Raw genomic sequence first — 22,665 nt, 5'->3', positions numbered from 1 at the left:
AAACATAGGGAAATTGCAAATAAACATCAAAACCTCAGTTTCTATAGTTCTGAAAAGTACTATGGGGCAGTGTATAAGTCTAAGTATTATTGCTATTGTTATTGCTGTTTCAAAATCTTTCATTTTCTGAATCACTTTAATGAGAATAGATGCAGTTGCTGTATTTAAAGATAAGGATACATTTTGGAGCTCTGTAAAAGTAGAATAATGCAGTCAACCAGCAATAAAAATAATACATATCAGTATTAGAAGTCTCAAGCATCTGTGTAACTACATAGTCTATGAATAACTGAAGCAAAAATCACCTTCTCTAATTTGGATTGTAATACCATCTTAACTTGATAAAAGGTACTCTGAGCCATTGATACACCTTGCATGTATGCAAATAAAAGAGACTTTCAGGCAACAAGCATAGTTTGCATGCTTACATCTTCACACAGCACACAACCCCCTGGCTTGCTTGACTATAGTTTAATAAGATACATAGTCTGGGTTCACACAATGCCAGGACCATAAACTGTGGTTTACAAAACCACTGTGGATAGGTTTCATTTTTGCTGAATGAGTTCTCAGTCTCTCTTCTGCTTGCCAAGACACATCCAGAAGGGAGGCGGCTACAACTGGAGCGCAACTAATTGAAGCCAGCAGTTGCCACCAGGAAAAGCAAATGGAGGAAAAGTGCCTAGTGGCGCCCAAATTGGTTTCATGAAATCCACAACTCTGGGCACCCCAACCATTCAAACTACAAAACAACTTGAACTTCATTTAGGAAGTAGAACATCTGGAAAGCACAGGCCAGCAGCCTCTGTAGGGAGGATTAAGCTAAAGAGGCAACCTAGACTACATATACTATTGCAGAAGGTGGGGCTGCCCTTCCTCAGCCACAAAGACCTTACAGAGCTGGGGAGGGAAAGTTGACCACACACACACACATATATATATAGGGGGACAAGATAGTAGGAATTAATAGATTTAGAATGATATAGATATCAGCCCTGCCTTTTCTTTGTGGCTGAGGAATTCTATATAAAGAGAGCCACTGGGAGTTGAGGGACGTCTTGGGTAGAAAGCCGCAGACACAGCTTCATCGGCAAAACAGCCCCAATTCCACTCTGGGTTCCTGCTTCCCCGCCGTCGCAAGGGGCAGCACCGATCTTCGGCGGGGCCTCCAAGCAAGGCGGAAGAGCCGCGCGGTTCCGCCCACCGCAGCTCAGCCGTGGCGACAAGGCAAGGGCCCGGTGGTTGACCGCCGGCCTTTAATTGCTCGAACTGAGATGGCCCATTTGAACAGGGTCTTGCAGCCGCGAGCCGAGACGGCCGAAGTGACCGCGGAGCAACCGGAGAGCTACCAGCTTCGCCAAGAGAACGAGCTGCAGGTGCTGGAGTCCATCTACGGGCGGGACTTTCAAGACTTGCGTCTTGACCGGCCGTGGGAGGTAATACGAAAAGGCTGGCTGGGTTTCCTGTTTGTCGGTGTTCTGCAGACGATGCCTGGTGGTTGCAAATTGGGAATCGCCGCAGAAGCTCATGTAGATTTTGATTTATTGATTTATATATTAAACGGATTTAAAGATGGCTAGAAGTTTCTTTTTTGAGACTGAACTTTTGGTTTTGGTTGCCTGACTCGTCCCAATCCTTGTTTTCACCCGTCCTTTCCTAAAGTTGTCTGCTTGAAATCATAATATTTGAAGGCGTATTAACGACCTACACCTTTTGCTTCCACATCCAGGATGCTTATTTTAAAAATGACTGTAATCCACTGAAACACCTATCCAATGAAGTAGCATGGAGTTTGAGTCCAATGGTAGCTATGCCTCATTCTTGTGTTTCTGTAACAGAGATTTAATTATCCAAGTAGCATTCATCGTTTGCTACAAACCCATCTAGCACTTGCATTGGCTATGTCAATTAGAAGGAAGTAAATTATAACAGGATGTGCTACCTAAAAATTAACAGCATGGTACAGTATGCTTCAGTAGCATGATTTAATTTCAAGCTATATACGTATGTGTACGTATATACACTCAGAGTTAATTTTAATGGAGATAACTTGATAGTTATTTGTAAGGTAACAATTACTAAAACATAATTAATGCCAAACAGAAAGATGTGGTTTTTCTGTCCTTCACTTAAGTCTTCAGTATAACTTTACAGTTTTAATGGCTTTAATGGCTGTGGTAATATTCTTGTTACTGTTAGAAACCTCACTGAGATAATCTAAAATGCAATGTGTAATTTTTGTAAAAAAAAATAAAATGGGATCACTGGGAATTAGTAAGGATTCATTCACAACCAGAGAAAAAATGAAGAATTTATACTGTAGAATTTCTCAGTTATGTATGTCTGTGGATTCCTAAAAATATATATTCATCGTACTGTATATGCACCTGTTATTAATTGTTAATAACAAGTCCTATCATTGCAAGTATTACCAGTTAGAAGGATGAACATGTACATCCAACCCGCTACTTATTTACTTTATCCTTTCGTATTCTTAGCTGAAAATCAGAGAGAAAACTCTTAGTTTTGTGGGTTAAACTCAAAACCTCACTTAACTCTTTGGCCCAGCCTACTTCTGTAGTTTTAAGGCAGGGGTGTCAAACTGCCGGTCCACGGGCCAGTTGCATCACCCACTCCTGGTCCGGCAATGCAAAAAAAGTCGCGATACATCGCGACACGTGATGCGGCAAGTTTGCACCCGTGTTTTAAGGGGATAAAACTAGGCAACACCTTCATCTATATTATCTATGTGAACTTCCCTGGAAAAAGTGGGTGTTAATGGAATAAAAATGTCATCTCTACCGATCAATTATTTAAGATAAAGGATGAGAATATATTTTGTGTTCTGGCAGTCACAGGTATAAAAATTATACAAGCCTAGTTCTACTCCCTGAATTTAAAAAAATAGCATAAGAAATTGTGTGTAATGTCCTAATACCTTTTAACAGTGTTGCAAAATATTTGGCAGACAGTTTTTTTTTAACAAGTCAGCTGTCAATAATGGTATGGCTTTGTCCAGCCAATGATCATCACCAAATAAATAATTAAATCCACCTCTTCTGCTTTCTTCTCTCGTATTAATTGAAATTAATTAACTTTAGATTTTACCTACCCCAGGGCTAAGCCTAGAGAAATTTAATGGGAGAGTAAGATTATCTGCAACAAGATGAGTTTTTTTTCCTAGTGTGCCTTTACTTCATTTTCCTTCCTTTTCCTTCTTGAATTTGAGACACATGAGTATCAAATTATTTCTTAATATGACTGTTTATCAAAATGAGCAATTAGGATAAAAAGTATGAAAGGGAATATTTTTTTTTCTTTTCCCAAGCGCTGCTGCTGTTTTGTGAATGTGCTGTGAAAACCATCAACAACTTACTTGCAATAAGTAATTATGTTTTACTTAAACATAATTAGCAAGGTTATTACTTCCCCAAAGACTATGCTTTTCCCCAAGGCATTTATACATGACACTTGATAAATCTTTCCTTATTCAAAGCTCATTCACATATTATTTAGTTTGTAATTTCTCTTGGGAACAAATTCCACTTACCAGAAAAATAAAAACTTTGATTCCATTCTTGTGGGTCAGATAGAAAGTCTGTGAGATTTATTGAGCCCAGTTTCTTACTAACATTCAGAATTTTTTCAAAAAATGTTGCAGATACGACAGTCTCCTGAAATCAATCTAGTCTTGAGACCTCAGGGATTAACTGGTGACCATGAAGTCTATGCCAAAGTTGACTTATGGGTCAAATGTCCTCAAACCTATCCCGATATGTGAGTAAATAAAAAATCCATGTTATACTTTTTCTAAATTTAAAAAAAGAAAACAAAATTTTCTGAAAAATCTGGACATAGCATAACAATAGATATGGATGAGTGAAAGGATATTTAATTGAGGAACCATGCACTGGGATGGGAAGCAGACAGGATCGGGGCAAAGGCTGTATGTCTTTCAGATAATTTGGAACACTGCCTTTGCTCATTGTTCATGTAGACAATTGGCCTTGATGGGCTTGAAGTCCAAAACATTTAGACAAACCAGATGTTTTCTACCTGAAAATTGCTTTTGTTGTATGCATGCAATGTGTATTAATGGCTCAGAGTACCTTTTATCAAGTTAAGATAGTATGCCATCTACAATCCAAATCAGAGAAGGTTTTCGCTTCAATTATTCCCAAGGGGTCATCTCCCTCTGGGGAGGAAAAAACTTCATACATTAACCACCTCAGCCAGCCCTACTCACCAGCAGGCATCCAAATCATCCTTCCTTTGTTATCTACTGCCGTTAACAGATTTTAGATTTTGGCCTAATTCCAAAGTAGCCAATTGAAATGGGCATGAAGACAGCGATACATTTCTCCTTACATCACACAACCTACAAGTTTCTTGAAAGTATAGTTGAAAATCAGAGTCAGTTGATTGCAGCTAATAGGCACAACTTTGTGAATACAATTGATGTAATGTTCCTTGAAATTTCAGTTATAGGAGTAATACGTTCTGGATTCTGGATGCATTCTTTAAGTTAGCCTATTTCAGATACCTTAATACACAAATTGTTATGATGCACCATTTCACCCGGTTGAAAGTTAGAAACAGACAAACAGGAGAGTTTTTGTAATATATGGGTAGATGCTCTAATGGCTTTCAAAATGCTAAACATTGTGTGCCAATTTGCCTGCAAGAACATCTACATTATATGCAGATGCCTGGGACTTCTGGCTTAAAAAACCTGCGAGGCAATTTTAAAAATATTTACTGGTAAAACTCAGCAACTGTGCTTTCTCAGTGTTGCTTGATATTTTTAGGATTCAAGAAATGGTTGACTTTAGAAACTATTTAATCTAGACTTTGTTGATTTAAAATTATATTTTAAATATTTTACATTACTTAACAGCTGTTTAAATTAATTTTTGTGGCATGTTCTTTTGAAATGTATAAATACATTTTTATAAATTTTTATTACAGTTATGTTCTCTTGTGTTTAGGAAAGGACATTGCAATAAAAGGTGGCCTAGTTTTTTAAATAGCTCAATATGTTTTCATGATTTATTGGAAATAATAGTGCTGTGATATAACATGGGTAACACTTCGTAAAATTCCTGTTCTAGTGATTTATTTTTCTTCCCTCTAGTGTTCCAGAAATCGAACTTAAAAATGTGAAAGGCTTATCAAATGAAAATATAAACTTATTAAAATCCAAACTAGAGGTATTAGCAAAAGAGCGTTGTGGAGAGGTAAGTGTTGATGTTGAGTGACATTGTTGATATAATATTTGAGGTTTCAAATGAATATGGAAAATTGTTTGTGTGTGCACATGTGTATTTTGTGAATGTGATCATCAATTTTGAGCAAAAATAGATTTTTTTTCCTATAATTTCTATTAGCTGAAAAGATTGTACCAGAAGCATTCATAATATATGTTGGACATTATGCACTGGTGTTCCTTTACCCCGTGTGTACTAACACCTTTATCTTTACTCTCTAAGCAATCTGAAGATCAGTTCTGCTTCTAATAGCTACTTCTGTAAATACTGTGATCTTCAGACCTTTCCATTTCTTTCTGTAAATCATTACCAGATGTGTGTCTTCTTGCTAGAATGCCCCTTTTAGTGCTGTGTATTTTATTTTTATTTACTGATTTATTTATTGCACTTCTGTACTGCTATAATAATAAAATAAATCCTCTCAGTGTCTTCGGTCAGTGAAAATACAAAGAACCATATCATTGCAATATGATGATAATAAAAAACAAAATCGTAATGAAATGAAGATCCATAAAATAAAGGTAAAAATAGACGAGCGCAGGTATCAAACCCATTGCAGCAAAAGCAGCTCTATAGTTGAAAAAGCTCTACATAAAAGTTCTGTTTTAACAGCTCCGGGGAATAAAGTTAGTATAGGAGCCAACCTATGGAAGGAGGCATTTTATAATTATTAATTAGCTTATACATTACTTTTTATATATATCCTTGTATTACTTTTTGTCATGTTTGATTAGAGGGTTTTTAAAATCTCTTTGATTACTTCGTGAGTGTTCATTATCTAGGAGGGATAGCTATATAAGTGTTTATTATAAAATTGTCATAGAACATTAACAGGGTCTCATTAGAGTTGGCAGTACGTTAATGCTGAGAGAGATACTATTATCTAGCTACCTTTAGTAAGTTCAATGAGGTAAATTTAATGGGGCTCGTGCACAGGCACAAAAACCGCCAAAACTTTAGGTTACATGAAAAGTTGGAAAAAAAAATCCCAGAGGAAGCAGTGGTACATCACATAAATAGTGTTTCCCAAAATATACAAATATATGTCTGTGAAGTCACCAGAAACTAGGCTTGTCTTGAAGAAAACATCACATTAGTGATGATGGCGAGCCTTCTCTTTAAGAATAAAGAACTCTGCCTTTTAGCACTATGTGCTGTTGTTACCTGCCCCTCTTTATCGGGAGAATATAACTTTTATTCTCCTAGTGAGACTTAATTGCAGCGACGTCATGTCATCTTTGCCTTAAATGATTGCTTTCCAGTGTTACTTATTTGTTAGTATGAGTTTTGAAGTAATTTAGTACTTTTATCTGAATAGTTCCTGTTTTCCCAAACTAGAAAATCCTGTTCTATTGTTTGATGGAGTTTACATATTATATATTATTTTCCAGTAACAGTGTGCCCCATAAAGTAGAACAGAAATGTGTGTGTTTATGTGCCTTTGAGTCAGTGTTGATTCCTGGACATAGTCCCTTCAGTTTTCTTGGCAAGATTTTGGAAATCCTTTGTCATTGCCTCCTTCCTAGGGTTGAGAGACAATGACTGGCCCAAGGTCAACCAGCTGGCTTTGTGCCTAAGATTGAACTCATTTGGTTCCATAATCACTATATCAGCTTGGCTCTAGAGCAGAAATAGATATGAATAAATGGAATGATTAGTCTCCCCCTTTTTTTGGAACCAATTAAATGTAACAAAGTTCCATTGTCAATTTCCAAAGTTTCAAATGCAGTTTAGGTTTGAGAAGAATGAAGCCTACGTTTCTACAGCAATTATGACTATTATATTTTTCTGCCAAAAGAAACACAGGCATTAATTTTGAACTTGATATATTTTGATTATCTATTCAAAGCAGAAATGATATATTTAGAAGGATATGAATGTGTAATCATATTTTAGCAAGGTGAACTGGATAGTTAAATTAATGAGACAGATCAATACAAAGTTATTTTTTTACTGTTATGATTATTGTTAAGTGTAAGTCTTAAAAATGATAGATATCATCTTTAAATGTTGGTATAGACAGTATAATGTTAATGGTGTCCACACGTATTTCCTATATACTGTCAAATGCAGATTGCTAATGACTTTTCAATATAGTTTCATCTGAATCACTGCTGAGAAATTATTTTGATTCTGCTTTAATTAGTAGGATTTAGAAATATAATACATTTAAAGACAATGCGCTATGCCTTACCACCAAGGTACGCATTCAATAGAAACTCTTATAATAGTCATTATTGAAATGGGACAGGATCTTCTGAAGTTAAGTTTAGTTGAGTCTTATGCTGGTTTAGTTATTTAGGTTAAAAGAAAAAAATCAGTTGTGTTTCATTGAAGGATGTGCTGCTGTGTATATATAAGTGCAACTAGTGCAAGCATTTGAACAGTTTTATCTTTCCTAGGTGATGATATTTGAGCTGGCAGAATACATACAGTCATTTCTTAGTGATTACAATAAACCCCCTTCAAAATCTTTCCATGAAGAAATGCTAAAGAATCAACAAAAGGAACAAGAAAGACTAGCCAAGGAAGAACAACAACGAATTCAAAACCTGAAGAAAAAAGAAGAACAGATGGTGAGAACATTGTAATATTTCTGTCCTCACCATCTTATTCCTTTAATTTCTGTTCATCTCAGCAGAAAAAAAAGACCATGCCTACAGTCTGTATTACTCATTTATATGAGTATTATTACTAATATATTTTATACTACTCTTCCAAAGGACAAAGAAGTGTACAAATCAATCAACCAGTCAGTCTGTCCAATAGAAAAGAATATACGTAGTTCACGGTTGAACTATGGAGTCCTTGATGCTCTCGGAGCTTGGTTGTTTGCTTGCAGATGTTTTATTATCTAACTAGGTAACATCATTAATGCTAGTGAATGTGAAGTTTGCTTCCTGTTTATATAGTAGCTTGCCCTGCCAATGTTGATGAGGATGTGGTTTCCTCTTTAGTAATTCCTTGATTACTGTATTGTTTTATGCTTGATTGTTTGGTGTTAATCTTCTAAACTCTTGCCTAGTAAAATAAGATACTATTCTATGGCATATCAATGAATGTATTTCAGCAACGTGAAATTCTTGATGAAATTCAGAAAAGAGAGGAAGAAAAGAGAGAAGAAAGAAAAAGGAAGGAAATAGCAAAACAGGTATTATAAAAATATCTCTGTATTGCCAAAGAATAAGAAATATGTATATCAGCCACTTTTTTCTTCTCTAGAATTCTTTATGAATTGCTTCAAAATGTCTTGATTCAGGTTTGGAGACTGCAGGCCATAAACATCATCAGTATTCTTCAGAAAGTTTGTAGGCAGATCTCTCTTTGCTTACGCCCTGCAATTCTCCCAAATTGAAAACATCTCCTAAAGAATTTTAAAACTGGATAGGAGCATTGGAATTTCTCTCATGATTTGTTTAGGAATAAGGTGGCTCTGGAATTTTGAGCATTGAAGTCCACACATCTTAGCTGCCAAGTTTGAAAAACACTGATCTAGATTCTCTGTGGACTTGGAAGTCACAGACTTATTTGCTGCTCATCTCTCTCTGAGATAGCACAGGAATAAGCAGGGGGGAATAAAAGGGATTGAGGATAGCAAGAGAAGATTGGTGTAGTATTCTTGCCATAGATTTATATGTTCCAAACATAGAATGGTGGGTTTTACCAATGCAGACTCTGTATTCCTCCCCTTTTCTAAAAGCTACAGATATATTTGACCTAGATTACCCCAATGTTTACATTTGTACTCAATAGAGATTTGCACGCAAAAGCCGCATATAATAAATATCTCTGCCTCTTGCCTCAGGTTGCAAGCTGTCAAAACTGACTTTTTGAATAGCAAGGATAATAATTTTCAGTTAAGGAAGGAACTTATGACTCTTAAAGCCATCCCCCGAAGGGAGCACCAGTCAGGAGCCCATCTACAATAGTCCTAGACTTATGACTTGTTTTACGACTATTCAAAGTTATGAAAGCCACCGAATGGGTGATTTATGGTCTGGAAAGCATTCTCAGCCTTCGTAAATGATTGTATTACCCCCCCCCCAATCACATGACTGCATGTTGGGTGGGTCAGCTTTACAACTGGTCAGGACATTCTGTGGTCACATGAATGCATTTTTTTGTTTGTTTCTGGCAAAAAAATACCCATTCAAATGAATGGACTAGCTTAATGACCACAGCATTCACTTAATAACCACCGCAAAAAAGGCCCCAAAATTACTTCCTCTCATTTGAGTCTCAAATTATGATCATAATGATTTATGACCAGATTCCTGGCCCCAATTCTGGTTACAAGTCAAGGACTTGTAGTTACTTAAAAGATTTTGGTGCACTAATGTGATTCACTTTCCCCGCCTATCTTTCCAGGAACGCTTGGGTAACGCCACTCTGATAAAGCAGGATCCTTCTATTGTTCAAGATGTTGCAGGGAGCAAAACGACTGTCAACATAACAACTGGTGCAACAAATCATGTAGGAAATAATAAATATCGTGCAAATTCCACAGGACGTTCAAAGTATGTATTTTATCACAATATTTTAAGAGAATTAATTGCTTTCATTCATGAAACTTCTTGGTTTTTGTACATGTTCACGTCATTTGAATGATATACAAATGATGTGAAAATTAACAAAAAGAACAAAAATAATGAATACTGCATGCATTACAATTACAAAAATAATAACATTTGTAAGGCTGGACAAATACTTGTTTTCCATCTGTCTTTGTTTGATTAAGTATTCTATTGCAGGAGACTTAGACATCTTAGAAATTTGCTTATGCCATTATATATGTTTAATTTTCCACTTAGATAAGTTAGATAAATATAGTAAACTTTGATTTTTCTGTCCCCCTATAGTGGACTTTGAATGCAACAAACAAAATCTAATTTTAGACAGTATCATCAAACAATAGACTGGTCCATTATTTGACAAAGTAGACTGAACAACATTCATATTTTATGCAAATATGTAACCCTCTTCTAATTTATACAAAAGCTATATACATTGTTAACTTTTAGTTCATTATGTAAAGTTATGTAGAGTTCATAGATGTTCAGCTATAATTGACTCCTGTTCTTCACAGGAAGTCCATGAAGCTGAGGGTGTACTATATAAATAAATGAATTTTATATAGGAACATATATAAAAATTCTTGCTTGGTTATCTTTTTCTTTGAAAATGATATACATTTTCTAAAGAACATGATAATGACTTTCTGCTGTTTCAAATGAACAGTTCTGTTTTATAATAGTTTAACTGAAATTAGAAATGAACCAAGTTCTGTGGAAATACATTAATTTGCCATTAGTACCACACACTTAAACTAGTATTCTGGCCATCTTCTCAGTGAATTGAATGGCTGTTACATATATACAGAGAGAGGGGGATGGGACATCTAAGCATATGCATGTGTGTGTGTGTGTGTGTGTGTGTGTGTGTGTTTTGCAAAGAAAATAATATTAATGTTGGCTGTATAGGAGAGAGCGTCAGTACTCTAGCTGCAGCAATGAAGAATCTCAAGGAATGTGTGAAATTCTGAATTTTCATAGCAGTGCAAATGGTCAGCTTAAAGTGCATAAAGGAAAATGTATAGGTAAGTTGAACATAAACATATTAGAAATGCAAAAATATATTGTGTGTTTGTCCATTTAATTCAGGATAAAAATATCCTATTTGTACTTTGAGAAAGAGGAAAGCTACCCCCCTTTTTTTGTGATCCGGTGTTTATTTGACAGTTCAAAGGATCCAATCTATTCATTTTTTATCTTTAAGCATTGTTAAATGTTAGAAAAGGTAAACTTGCCAAATATTACATTCTTTCCAGTTCTGACATTGTGCTTTTACCATTGTTTGCATCAAATTAGGCCAAAAAAGCTATGATTTTTTTCCACCAAATGGAATCTCTGTGATATCAGATGCCTCTGCAAATAAAGACCCAGGGTGTGGCTAAGGCTGTGCTGGTCATTCTGCTGAAGCAACAAGCCACTTGTGAAGTTGAATAATAATATGATGGCTTTTATGGTAGCAACAATTGTGAGAATGATTGTCTCTCTACCATGTATGTGTGGTCTATTTGGGCAATTGTGAATATCAACATTTTTTTATTATTTCCCCTTCCATATGAGAGATGATCAAAATGTCCCAGGTTAAGTCCACCAAAATTGTTGACAGTTTTTTTTATTAATTTTGAATGCAACCCTTCCTCACCCCAGTGTATCTAAAACAGTAGCAACAAAAGGAGAGAGGACATATCAGATGGAATTAATGCTTAATTTATTATGAACCTGGGATCTATAGGAATATCTGCATTAATAACTGATATCTTAACCTACCTTTATCTAAAGGCAAAGATGAACAACTTGGTAAATCAATCTACAATGCTTTAGATATTTGTTCTGGCAACTTTGTCCAAGTGAATGAATGGGTACTTCAGTGGCAAAAGAAAATGGGAAAATTTCTCACAACTCAAGAAAAGGAAAAGGTTGAAAAGTGTAAAAAACAGGTAATCATTCTTTTGTGTGTGTGTTTTATTTAGTCTTGTGGCCCCTTTGATTATTGCTACTTGACAATTATAACTGAACATCAAGCATCTGAGATGCGCTGTATAACAAAAAACTGAATTAATATCAGTAATGCATTTGAAAATCTTCCTGGGTACTTTGGAACAGAACATACAGTACATACATACATACATACATACATACATACATACATACACACATACACACATACATACATACATATTTTTGTAGAAACTGTTAAGGTTTTATCAAATGCATGAAGGAAGATAAATCAATCTTTGTCTATTCTGCAGTCCTATAGATGCCATGATTCTGTGAGAATTCAAAGCATAAATGAAAGACATTGGATTTAGCAAGGTTAACATAGATTTCCAGTACTAATCTGTAAGCATTTAAACACAGCATGAATATTCTGTGTTATATTAATCATTAGGATTTTGCATGCTTTGAAAATGATTCAAAAGTAGTTCAAGAATCAATTCATTAATTCAGCTCTTTCAAAGATGCCATGCTTGCTTCCTCTGAATAATTTTGGTAGCTTGCACAGCCCTAAAGGTCATCCCCATAATCCTTTCTTTCCATAATTCAGATCTTAATGAAACGTTCTGTGCAAAAATAGAAAAAAAATAGGTTGTACACATGATTAAAAGCTTACAAATGTCTTTTATCTAGCTTCCTCAGTTGAATCAATGGAATTCAGTTGAGCTGTTCAGTGCCTTGTACGGAAAATATCTTGAGTGATCATATTCCTTCCATAATTCAATACTAATTAAAATGTTTGTTTTCTTTTAAAGATACAGGGAGCAGAAACAGAATTCAGTTCTCTGATGAAATTAAGCCATCCTAACATAGTTCGTTACCTATCTATGACCTTTAAAGAGCACAGTGACTCAATTGTAGTACACATATTGGTGGAACACATCAATGGATCTAACCTTTCCGTGTACTTGGACAGAGAGATCCCGCTTCCTGTTGATCAGTTGCGCCATTATGCAACTCAGCTTTTGTCAGCTCTTGACTATTTACATAGTAATTCAGTAGTCCACAAAGTTTTGAGTGCATCCAGCATTCTGGTAGATACTGAAGGAAACATCAAGATGACTGATTACAGTATTTCCAAACGGTTGGCAGAAATCTGTAAGGAGGATGTTTTTGAGCAAACCAAAGTCCGATTTAGTGAGGACGCCTTGCCCAACAAACCAGGGAAAAAAGGAGATATATGGAGATTGGGTTTGATGTTGCTTGCTCTCAGCCAAGGATGGCTAACCAAGGAATATCCAGTCACAATTCCAAGTGATTTGCCTGATGATTTTGAAGACTTTTTGAAAAAGTATGTAAATAGCCCATAATGTTTAACTATTATTGAATATACATAATTATAATTTAGGATATAGGTGTGAATTTTAACAATAATTTAATAATAATTGCTCTTTGTGATTTCAACATGATTCAAGGATTAAAAACCAAGATAATTATTTAGATGTGCAAGTGGAATGTATGCATCCAGGAATATGAGGTTATTGGGTTTTTTTGTTTTAAGTTTTTCCCTATTAGCTGGTCAATAAAAAGCATGCATTATTCTAAAATTAAATGTTGGTACATAATTAAAAGTAATATACACCTTATATTGATTTTATAATGCTGTGTTAGCTAACTTGGGATGGGTGGGTTGTTGTTAGTTTTGGTTCTACACTTAAATTTTTTCATCTGGATTTTTTTTTCTGTTTTTTTTTCTGTTTTTTTTTTACTGTCTAATTACCTATCTAATTTCCTTTGTTTACATTTCTTTATAAGAATTTATGTTGGATAATTTCTCCCCTATTTTTTCCCTTTTGGAGATATAAGCTGTGCATATGTGCTTCTATACTTTGAGTTGTAGCCCAACATAATATTTCTGTTACTTTTGTGGGACATAAAAGGCCTCAGGCCCAGAGGAAGTCGACTTTTACCAAATAGAACAATGTAAATCCTAAACTTTTATGGCTGTACTAAGGATTTCAAGAAATACTTCACAGATGTTTTGCATGCTTATTTTTACTTTGACTGTGGATCAGATAATTATGAGTGGGGGTTTTAATCAAGTTTTAGGTCCTTTATTTGATCAGAAGACTAACCACTATTTTTTTTGTAGATAAAAAATATTGCAAACATATGTTTCAGTTTAATTTGAAGGATATAATGCAGCTTTTAAATCCTTTGTGATAATACACTATTTTAGTTGGATGTAAGAGGGTTTTTGGTTTAGACTGTGCTTTGGTATCTTAAACTTTACTTAAATGGATTAATACATATAATATTGGTACTTAAGATCACATCCCAACTACTAAAATAAATAGTGATCCTTTTTTCCTGGTATTTATCAGGTATATCTAATTAATATTTTAATGTTTCATATTATTGCTATTATTGATTGTTAAGCCACATAAAGTTGCCACTAAGTTTAGATGCATGATATAAAGTTTAATAAATAAATATCAGGATCAGACTGTTAATTCATAGCAATCTATGTATGTTGTGGATTATATGTAATTTATGTCCATTTCCTCACATCCTTTACGTTCTGCTCTGGAAGGAGAATTATTTTATTTGCTGACAGAAAACTACTGTATACATAAAACCTGGGATTTTTGAAATGCTAAAATATGACTCGGACAATATCTGAATAAAGTTATATGATTTGGCATTATTATCTAACTTCATTATTTTAGGATGTTGCTACCTAATTCTTCTTGTGATAAATTGCATATTAAGAGACATTGATTAAGGAAAACATTTTACTTCCTACTTAGCCATTTTTCCCAGAAAGATCTGAGACTCCGTCTCCCAAGATTTCAACCCTTGAAGAGCACAAGGCTATAAAAAGGCTATATGGATAGTCCTCAACTTATGACCACAATTGAGCCCAAAGTTTCTGTTGTTAAGTGAGACATTTTGTTGAGTTTTGCCCTATTTTACGACATTTCTTGCCATAGTTGTTAAGTGAATCCCTGCGGTTATTAAGTTAGTAACCCAGTTGTTAAGTGAATCTGGCTTCCCCATTGACTCTGCTTTTCAGAAAGTTGTAAAAGGCGATCACATGACCCTGGGACACAGCAACTCTCATAAATATGAACCAGTTGCCAAAGCATTTGAATTGTGATCACAAGACCATGGGGATGCTGCAAAAGTTGTAATGTGAAAAATGGCAATAAGTCACTTTATCCAGTGCTGTTGTAACTTTGAACGGAGACTAAATGAACTGTTGTAAGTCGAGGACTATCTATACTTAAGTTTTGCAGCTTTAATTGCAAACATGTGAAAGATTCATGGAGTAACAACCTAAATAGCAACATTAACCCTATCTTTTTCTGGATTGCATTCAGGTGTGTTTGCTTGGAAGATAAAGAAAGATGGAGTCCTCAGCAACTACTACAGCATAGTTTTATAAATCCACCACTAGTAAAAGCACCCATATTGGAAGAAAGCCCAGATGGTAAATATTTCAGTGTTTCTAATGTGCTAACCTTTTAGGTAAACGTATAACTGTGTTTTAAAAATGCCTGCATACATCTTTAAATTATGTTAAGAGAGTTGCATATTTTAATATAAAATGCTTGTCAAAACAATGAGGTGATTTTCTAGTTTTTGGTACATGTTTATTTAAATATTTTGTTTGAATTTCAGATATGCAATATCGTCATTAGGCAATAAAATAATTCTAAACAATTATTTATGCCTGAGTCATTACAAAATGGTCCTGTCTTATATTCTTGATGTAAATATGTTTACATAGTCCTCATCATTCGAGTTCTAAGTTTCCCTTAGGCTTGAAAGCTGGCTGGATAACTTTGAGACACCTGCCAATAAAACATTGTAATAATCAGCACTTTAAACTGCAGTCCAGTAGAGGCTTTAATCTTCCACACTGAGGGTCACACCAGCTTTTGTTAGTTTTAAATATCAGATTATATACAAATCATTGCCCTTTCTATTATATTTTTTTTAACAAATTCAGATTCACCAGCAATAGATGATATTGAAACAGTTATTTCTAGCAGTCAGATTGCTAGTGATGTTCATGTCACAGAAACACAAAGGCAACTTTCCCGTTATTACAATGAATTTGAAGAACAACAGTTGCTTGGAAAAGGAGCCTTTGGAGCAGTCATCAAGGTAAAGCAGCGTTCACTGTGAAACAGATTTTACTCTGTAGAATCTCTTTGAGGTATGTGTGTAAATAAAACAGGGATTGGGTAATAAATGTTGACCTTATCCAGCTTTGCAGATAATAAAAGGTTTAGAGTTTATTTGGGATAAAAGGAAATGAGTGGGTGCCCTGAAGAAACTGTTTTATATGATCTCCATTGAAGCATCTTGTCAAGGATGAAACTTTGGCAGCTACGTGCTTCTGCGTTTCAACTTGCCTTTAGAACGTGGGTGTCATACTCGCTGCGTCATGTGACGTGTCATAACATATCGTGACTTTTTTTTTTGCATTGCTGGAGCTGGGGTGGGCACGGCCTCCGTATGATGCAACCAGCCTGCAGGCCGCCATTTTGACACCCCTGCTTTAGAGTAAGGGGGGGAGGTGTTACTTTCAAGTGGGTTAGTTGGAGAAACGAAACTTGTATGATTCCACTGAAGACTGTGAGAGCCTGAAACCTTTTCAAGGACATCATAACAGATGTGGATTTGAAGCAGACAGTTCCCATAACAAAGTGAAGTTTATATGGACTACATAAGACGTTGGGATTTGGCTGGGAAAATTATTGTTTTTAAGTCTATGAACTGATGTCTGGGATCCTCAGAGTTAGTTTTGCTTCGACATTACCATGCAGTGTATTCAATAAACAGTAAGATTTTCGGGGACGGAATGAACTCGGATTCTTGAGCTGGATGTTGACACATCTGTCTTGTATCATTTTTCAATGGGCAGGTCCAGAACAAACTAGATGGCTGCTGTTATGCTGTCAAGCGTATTCGTATAAATCCCACAAGCAAGCAGTTCCGAAGAATCAAAGGGGAAGTAACACTTTTGTCACGACTAAACCATGAGAACATTGTGCGATATTACAACGCCTGGATAGAGAAATATGAGGGTTCTCTACTTCCTAATTCCACATCAGAAAGCACAGAAGAAAAGAAAGTAGCTGAGAGGCTGGCTGAAAATGGGAAAGGTGAGCAGGCGTTTGTGGATGACATAGAAGCAAATGCCCCTTCTCCTGTTCTGACCAGTTCGGTGGAGTGGAGCACCTCCTGTGAAAGATCAACCAGTGCCAGGTTCAGTGGAGCTGATCAGGAATCCAGTGATGATGATGATGATGACGATGAAGGGGAAGGAGTCTTTTCACAGTCTTTCTTGTAAGTAGGAACAATTAGTTTCTCTTTCCTTTTGCTTGTTTACTCTCAATTGATTAGGTTGTGAGTTGTTCATTCATGGATGGGCTTATTTGATGCTTGGAATCTAGTAGAAGCAGCTGTGAAAATGGAAGATGACTTTTGCTGATTCCCCCTAGACCTCCGACCTGCAGAAACCTTCCACTTTTCAGGGGTTACATGGTACAAAGTTACATGCAACATCTTTCTGCAGATATGAACATATACTTATTAGTTATGTACAGATATTTACAGGTTCAGACTCAGAGTAAGAAAACTAGAATGTGGCAAATGCAGAAGTTTAGACATCCTTTCAGTTAAAATTTTGTAGCACTTCCTTTGGTAGAAGTAACATTTTCTTTCTATTCTTGCTTTTGGAATTTTTTTTCCCCTTGCTCTTCCTTGCAGTTCTAATTCAGAAATATTTTTAAGTCTCCTTGGATGCACCGCATGTATTCAGTTTCCTCATAAATTTTTACTAATATTCAGCATGGAATCTCTGAAATCCACTCCAAAATCTTTATCTTTCTTTCTTGTAAGTACTTCATGGTTTATAAGTTTTATATTGTTGCCAGGTTGAAATGTGCAGTCTCTTTTCAGCTTCAATTTCTTCACTGACTATTGGAAATCAGCTTGAAAAACCTCGATATGGCCCCAGATTACTTGCATCTGCAAAATGGATCACTGCAAATTTTTGTCCCTGCCATGTTTACTATTTTGTTAATTGAATCTGTGAAATCTGTAAAATCTGTAAAGTAAGTATAGACTCAAATCTGCAGAATGATACTTTCATTTATTTGTAAGTCATAAAAGGGCCAAGTTTGAAGACCCCTGCACTAGACCATGCTGGCTCTCTGCTGTGTTAAGTTTGTGTTATGTAGAAGTGCCACCTTCTGTTCACTAACAGATTCCTTGAAACATGCATTTGACTAGCAGAGTTTAAACTGTGTACAGTATCTGAAATGGAAGATAAACCACCTTTTAGGATTTTTGCCTGTCTAATATAATTATACATTGCATTTAATTAAATAGATCGTATTGATTCTAGTGTACAGTGTAATTAAAACAACAAAATTAATTAATTAATTAATGGAAGCTAGAATTAAGTATCACAGTAATAGAGTAATTTTTTAACCTAAGGAATTATCATTAAGCATACCTCTGTGGAACATGTGAGGTAAAATTTTTAAAACCACCTTCTTCACCTTCTGCAAAGATTTGGATATTTAAAAACTCTTGTTTCTTAATTTAGGCCAGCAGCAGATTCTGAAAGTGATATCATTTTTGATCATGAAGAAGACAATAGTAGAAATCAGATGATGGTAAATATTCTATTGAAAATATATCTTTAAGCCTCTTCTTTCAAATCTGTGGATTAATAGTCTGAAAATCAAAAGCTATAGCAGGATTCTGCTTGCAATTAAAAGCCACAATAACATTGCAATTTGCTTTATTGATAGAATATTTGTACCCAGCATCATGTTGTGATGATGGATGGTAGAATACAAATAAAGCAGGGTTTTTTTGGCATTTCAGCACATAAAAACTTTGTTTTCAAATGAAAGAAATGTTATCAGTGGATTTATGGACTGATTAAATATATGTGGTGAAGAATTAGGTTTGCTTATATTGTACTTCTATACTTTTGTGATCTAGGATGAAGATTACAAGGAAAAAGATAGTCATAATGAAGAAAACAAAACATCAGTGATACAAACCGTGCACCATCTTTATATTCAGGTTGGAAATTATCATTTGGTACATCTAGAATAAATGTATTCAGAATAAAATGAGCATTTTCTATTTCTGAAATAGAAGTAACGTTATAGTCAGTATCCAGAATCAGAAGCCATCTAAGAAATCAGTGAGAAGTGATTTTTTTTCAGACTTACAAGTTTTGGAAGCAAACAATTTATGTTTTCAGAGCATGCTTAAAATAGCAAAATCTCTCTGAGCTCAAGCTCAGCTTTTAATAATTACATGGATTCATGCATGCTGTTTTCAATAAGGACATGAGATGTTGTGCTGGGATGTGTTTTGATTAACCAATTTGTAGCTTATTACCGTGGGATATTTAACTTTAGCTTAAAGCTTTGGGATTTCCTGATTGTCTCTGCTCCATGTCAGCTTCTTAAGGCAGCTAGATACTGCCACCTGCTGTGGGAGAACATGTCTATGTGTTGCATCTGATGTGAGAAATATTCCACAAGGAGGTGCTAAAAGCTTTTGCTAATCTTCAAAATAAACCACTTTGTATTAAATTTGCCTCATCCCATTGCATGAAACATTCAAAATTGCTATACCTGAGTTAATCAAATACTGTGTACCTTTGAAAAGTATAATGGCTATCATGACTGGGTGTCATACAGCCTTAGAATTTACCAAACAATATAAGTATGCAGAAGCGTTATGAATCATACAAATTTCCTCTTAGCATAACAAGATGAAAATGCATTGATTTCTTTGAAGGACTGATTTTTCCAGTCAGGGAGCTAAGCAAATATAATTCAGGTAAACAAACCCATAGTTTTCCTTCTTTGTCTCCTTCTGTGTCTGCCCTCAAAAAGAGGATTAAATTTAGCCAGTCAGAATACATTTCTTTAAATACATTTCTTTTAAAAGAGAAGCCTCCAATATTTGAATGATTAATCACCCCAAATCTGAACTGTAGATTAGTAACAGTTATACATGTGATGACCTTCCCAGTTGCTTTCAGCTTTTTTTCCCCTCCTCAATCTTGCATGTAAAGATGGAATACTGTGAAAAGAGCACATTACGAGACACTATTGATCAAGGTTTATACCAAGATACCAATCGTCTTTGGAGACTTTTCCGGGAAATTTTGGATGGTTTAGCTTACATCCATGAAAAGGTCAGTGATGATCGTGCCAAGCACACCTCTTGTACTTTACTGGGTTTTAGTTAATTATTTACCAAAAAGTTATTCTGTCCTTGATAAAGGCAGGGGAAGTCTCAGTTATTACATTGCTCTCCAGTTTTCATTTGTGCTTCCCACAGCTTTAAGCCTAAATAAAACTCCTTATCTGTTTAAACAATCCAAAACAATATATGCTTGCTTTTGCCAACAAGATAACCATCTGACTAACCAACTGATTAACCATTCCCTTGCTCAGAGATAGGTAACCTTTAAATCCTATTTTAAAAATCCTAATATACTATATTTAGAATATAGAATAACAGAGTTGGAAGGGACTTTGGAGGTCTTCTAGTCCAACCCTCTGCTTAGGGAAGAAACCCTATACCATTTCAGACAAATGGTTGTCCAGTTTCTTCTTAAAACTTCCAGTGTTGGAGCATTCACCACTTCTGGAGGAAAGTGGTTCCACTGGTTAATTGTTCTAACTGTCAGGAAAATTCTCTTTAGTTCTAGGTTGCTTCTCTCTTTGATTAGTTTCTATCTGTTGCTTCTTATCCTGCCCTCAGGTGTTTTGGAGAATAGCTTGATTCTCTCTCTTTTTTTTTTTTTTGTTGTGGCAATCTCTGAGATATTCGAACATATTTATTAGTATATCCTCTTTTTAGAATATAAATCCTACCAATGAGGCTCACAAGTAGCATTAACAATAATAAGAATTTTTATAACATATGCTATAATATTCTGGGTGGTTTTCAAAAATTGTGACTATATGTTATAAACCCACTAATAATAAAGTGTTTTTTCTGTCTTGACAATTTACAGTAAAAGTTGCCAAGCTTGAGAAATACTGCACTAATATATAAGGCTTGGATAAAATAAAAGTCAGTTAAAAAAGACTAAAATATTTTCGGAATGAAAGATATGGAATGTTTTAATTAACAACTCAGCCACTCTCCACTTCCATCCTACACACGTGCATACACATAAATACAAACAAAATGAAGATGGGAACCCTAGTAGATTTCTGACAATCATCATCCAACATAGAATTATAAACAGAAGTTTGCCCTACTATTGTTAAAGGCTGAACTAACTCATACTGGAGGGTTCAGTCTTGGTGTTCTATTTGAGGTGTGATTCATATACACACTGTTTCATATCAAACTTTATTTGATTTTATTAAAGGGAATGATTCACCGAGATCTGAAACCTGTCAACATTTTTTTAGATTCAGAAGATCAGGTGAAAATTGGTGATTTTGGTTTGGCAACAGATCATCCAGCAAATACAGTAAGTGAATGCTGTAATATATAATTTGTGATATATCATTATTTATTGAACAAGACAGTGTTTTAATTTTAGCTTATATGGCTAATAAATAAATCTTCAGGAGAAATGTTAATTCTTACACTGTGTATCATATTGTGGTTTACATACTTGTCAACATCATCTTTGTATCCTTACTGTCTAGTTCAGGATCCTGCTAATGAGTTGCATAACTGAACAGGGATTGAAGTCTAATGCACTGCCGTTTGCATAAATTTTCAAACAGCTCTGCTTTTTACTTTTCAGCCATTAAAGATCTAAGAATGTGGACTATATAAACAGATATGGTGGGTTTTCTTTTTCAGGTAGACTCTAAACCTGGAGAAGAAATTTCCACCCAAAATGTGGTTAAAAATGAATCATTGGGTAGGTATAAGGCAGCATGCTTTCCTGCTTTTTTTAAACATATTATTTTGAAATGCAGATTTCCAAGACTGAAATGAATTAATATCTTTCAAATTACAAGATCAGGGATAGCATTTGTCCTTCAAATGCTGACCAAGCTTAATTTTTAAGCTTTATGCCGGTCGCTGGCAACTCCCAATAATGCTCTATCACTTCCTGTATGAATATTTTTCATATTTGAACACAAAGAAATTTTCATATTTATGACATTCATTGTTCTAACAAGTGTTTCTAGCATTGTGTCAACAGCAGCTCCGTTGAATTCACCAGCAGTTTAAACCTCACTTGCCTTTTCTTTTAGTCTAGCTTCTGTTCAAGGACTTTTCTCCAACATTTCCCTAATCATTTTGTAATGAAAGCAGGAATTCTGGTCATAAAATAATGTACATAATATTGGTAAAAATACAGTAAATACCTGGAACATAAAGAATTTCAATAAATACTGAAAACTTGGATTTTAAAAGAACACATAACCGCACATGCATATTCACAGCTCTGATTATACAGAGAGAACAGATTATACAAAGAGAAGCAACCTAGAACTAAGGAGAAATTTCCTGACAGTTAGAACAATTAATTAATGGAACAACCTGCCTCCAGAAGTTGTGAATGCTCCAACACTGGAAGTTTTTAAGAAGAGACTGGACAACCATTTGTCTGAACTCGTACAGGGTTTCCTGCCTGAGCAGGGGGTTGGACTAGAAGACCTCGAAGGTCCCTTCCAACTCTATTATTGTTATTGTTATTAAGGAGATAGAAAAAGTCTGATTCAGTAAAATGTTTAGGCAGATATCTCTACTTGGATTCATACGTGCAGACTGACTGTAGAATAATTGCATTTTCAAACTATACGAAATAATGCAATGTGTTACTTTCTAAGCATTCAGAATATATTAAATTAATTAATAAA

The 22,665-nt window shown here is 35.1% G+C and overlaps 1 protein-coding gene across 4 annotated transcripts in view; it reads left to right on the top strand.

Moving 5' to 3' along the window:
• Positions 1-1,193: 1,193 nt before the first annotated feature.
• The window catches only part of EIF2AK4 (eukaryotic translation initiation factor 2 alpha kinase 4), a 43,671-nt gene continuing 22,199 nt past the window's right edge, over positions 1,194-22,665 (top strand). For 3 of the 4 annotated variants that reach the window (XR_005556600.1, XM_039342657.1, XM_039342659.1), the window contains exons 1-17: positions 1,194-1,436; positions 3,662-3,777; positions 5,135-5,237; positions 7,670-7,843; positions 8,338-8,418; positions 9,636-9,784; positions 10,748-10,863; positions 11,615-11,772; positions 12,586-13,121; positions 15,154-15,263; positions 15,786-15,943; positions 16,707-17,131; positions 18,399-18,468; positions 18,803-18,886; positions 19,896-20,018; positions 21,210-21,314; positions 21,656-21,716. Coding sequence is in view for 3 of the 4 variants with exons in the window: in XM_039342657.1 (XP_039198591.1) it covers positions 1,275-1,436; positions 3,662-3,777; positions 5,135-5,237; positions 7,670-7,843; positions 8,338-8,418; positions 9,636-9,784; positions 10,748-10,863; positions 11,615-11,772; positions 12,586-13,121; positions 15,154-15,263; positions 15,786-15,943; positions 16,707-17,131; positions 18,399-18,468; positions 18,803-18,886; positions 19,896-20,018; positions 21,210-21,314; positions 21,656-21,716 (2,731 nt within the window). In the remaining variant the exon portion in view is untranslated. The remainder of the gene's footprint in view (positions 1,437-3,661; positions 3,778-5,134; positions 5,238-7,669; positions 7,844-8,337; positions 8,419-9,635; positions 9,785-10,747; positions 10,864-11,614; positions 11,773-12,585; positions 13,122-15,153; positions 15,264-15,785; positions 15,944-16,706; positions 17,132-18,398; positions 18,469-18,802; positions 18,887-19,895; positions 20,019-21,209; positions 21,315-21,655; positions 21,717-22,665) is intronic. The other variant, XM_039342658.1, reaches the window with a different exon arrangement.

This window comes from Crotalus tigris, unplaced genomic scaffold (assembly GCF_016545835.1).
Source record: "Crotalus tigris isolate CLP2741 ecotype Arizona unplaced genomic scaffold, ASM1654583v1 scf7180000017800.2534000, whole genome shotgun sequence".
NCBI lineage: Eukaryota > Metazoa > Chordata > Lepidosauria > Squamata > Viperidae > Crotalus > Crotalus tigris.
Note: the sequence above shows the minus strand (reverse complement) of the source record. Positions and strands in the feature narration are given on the sequence as shown.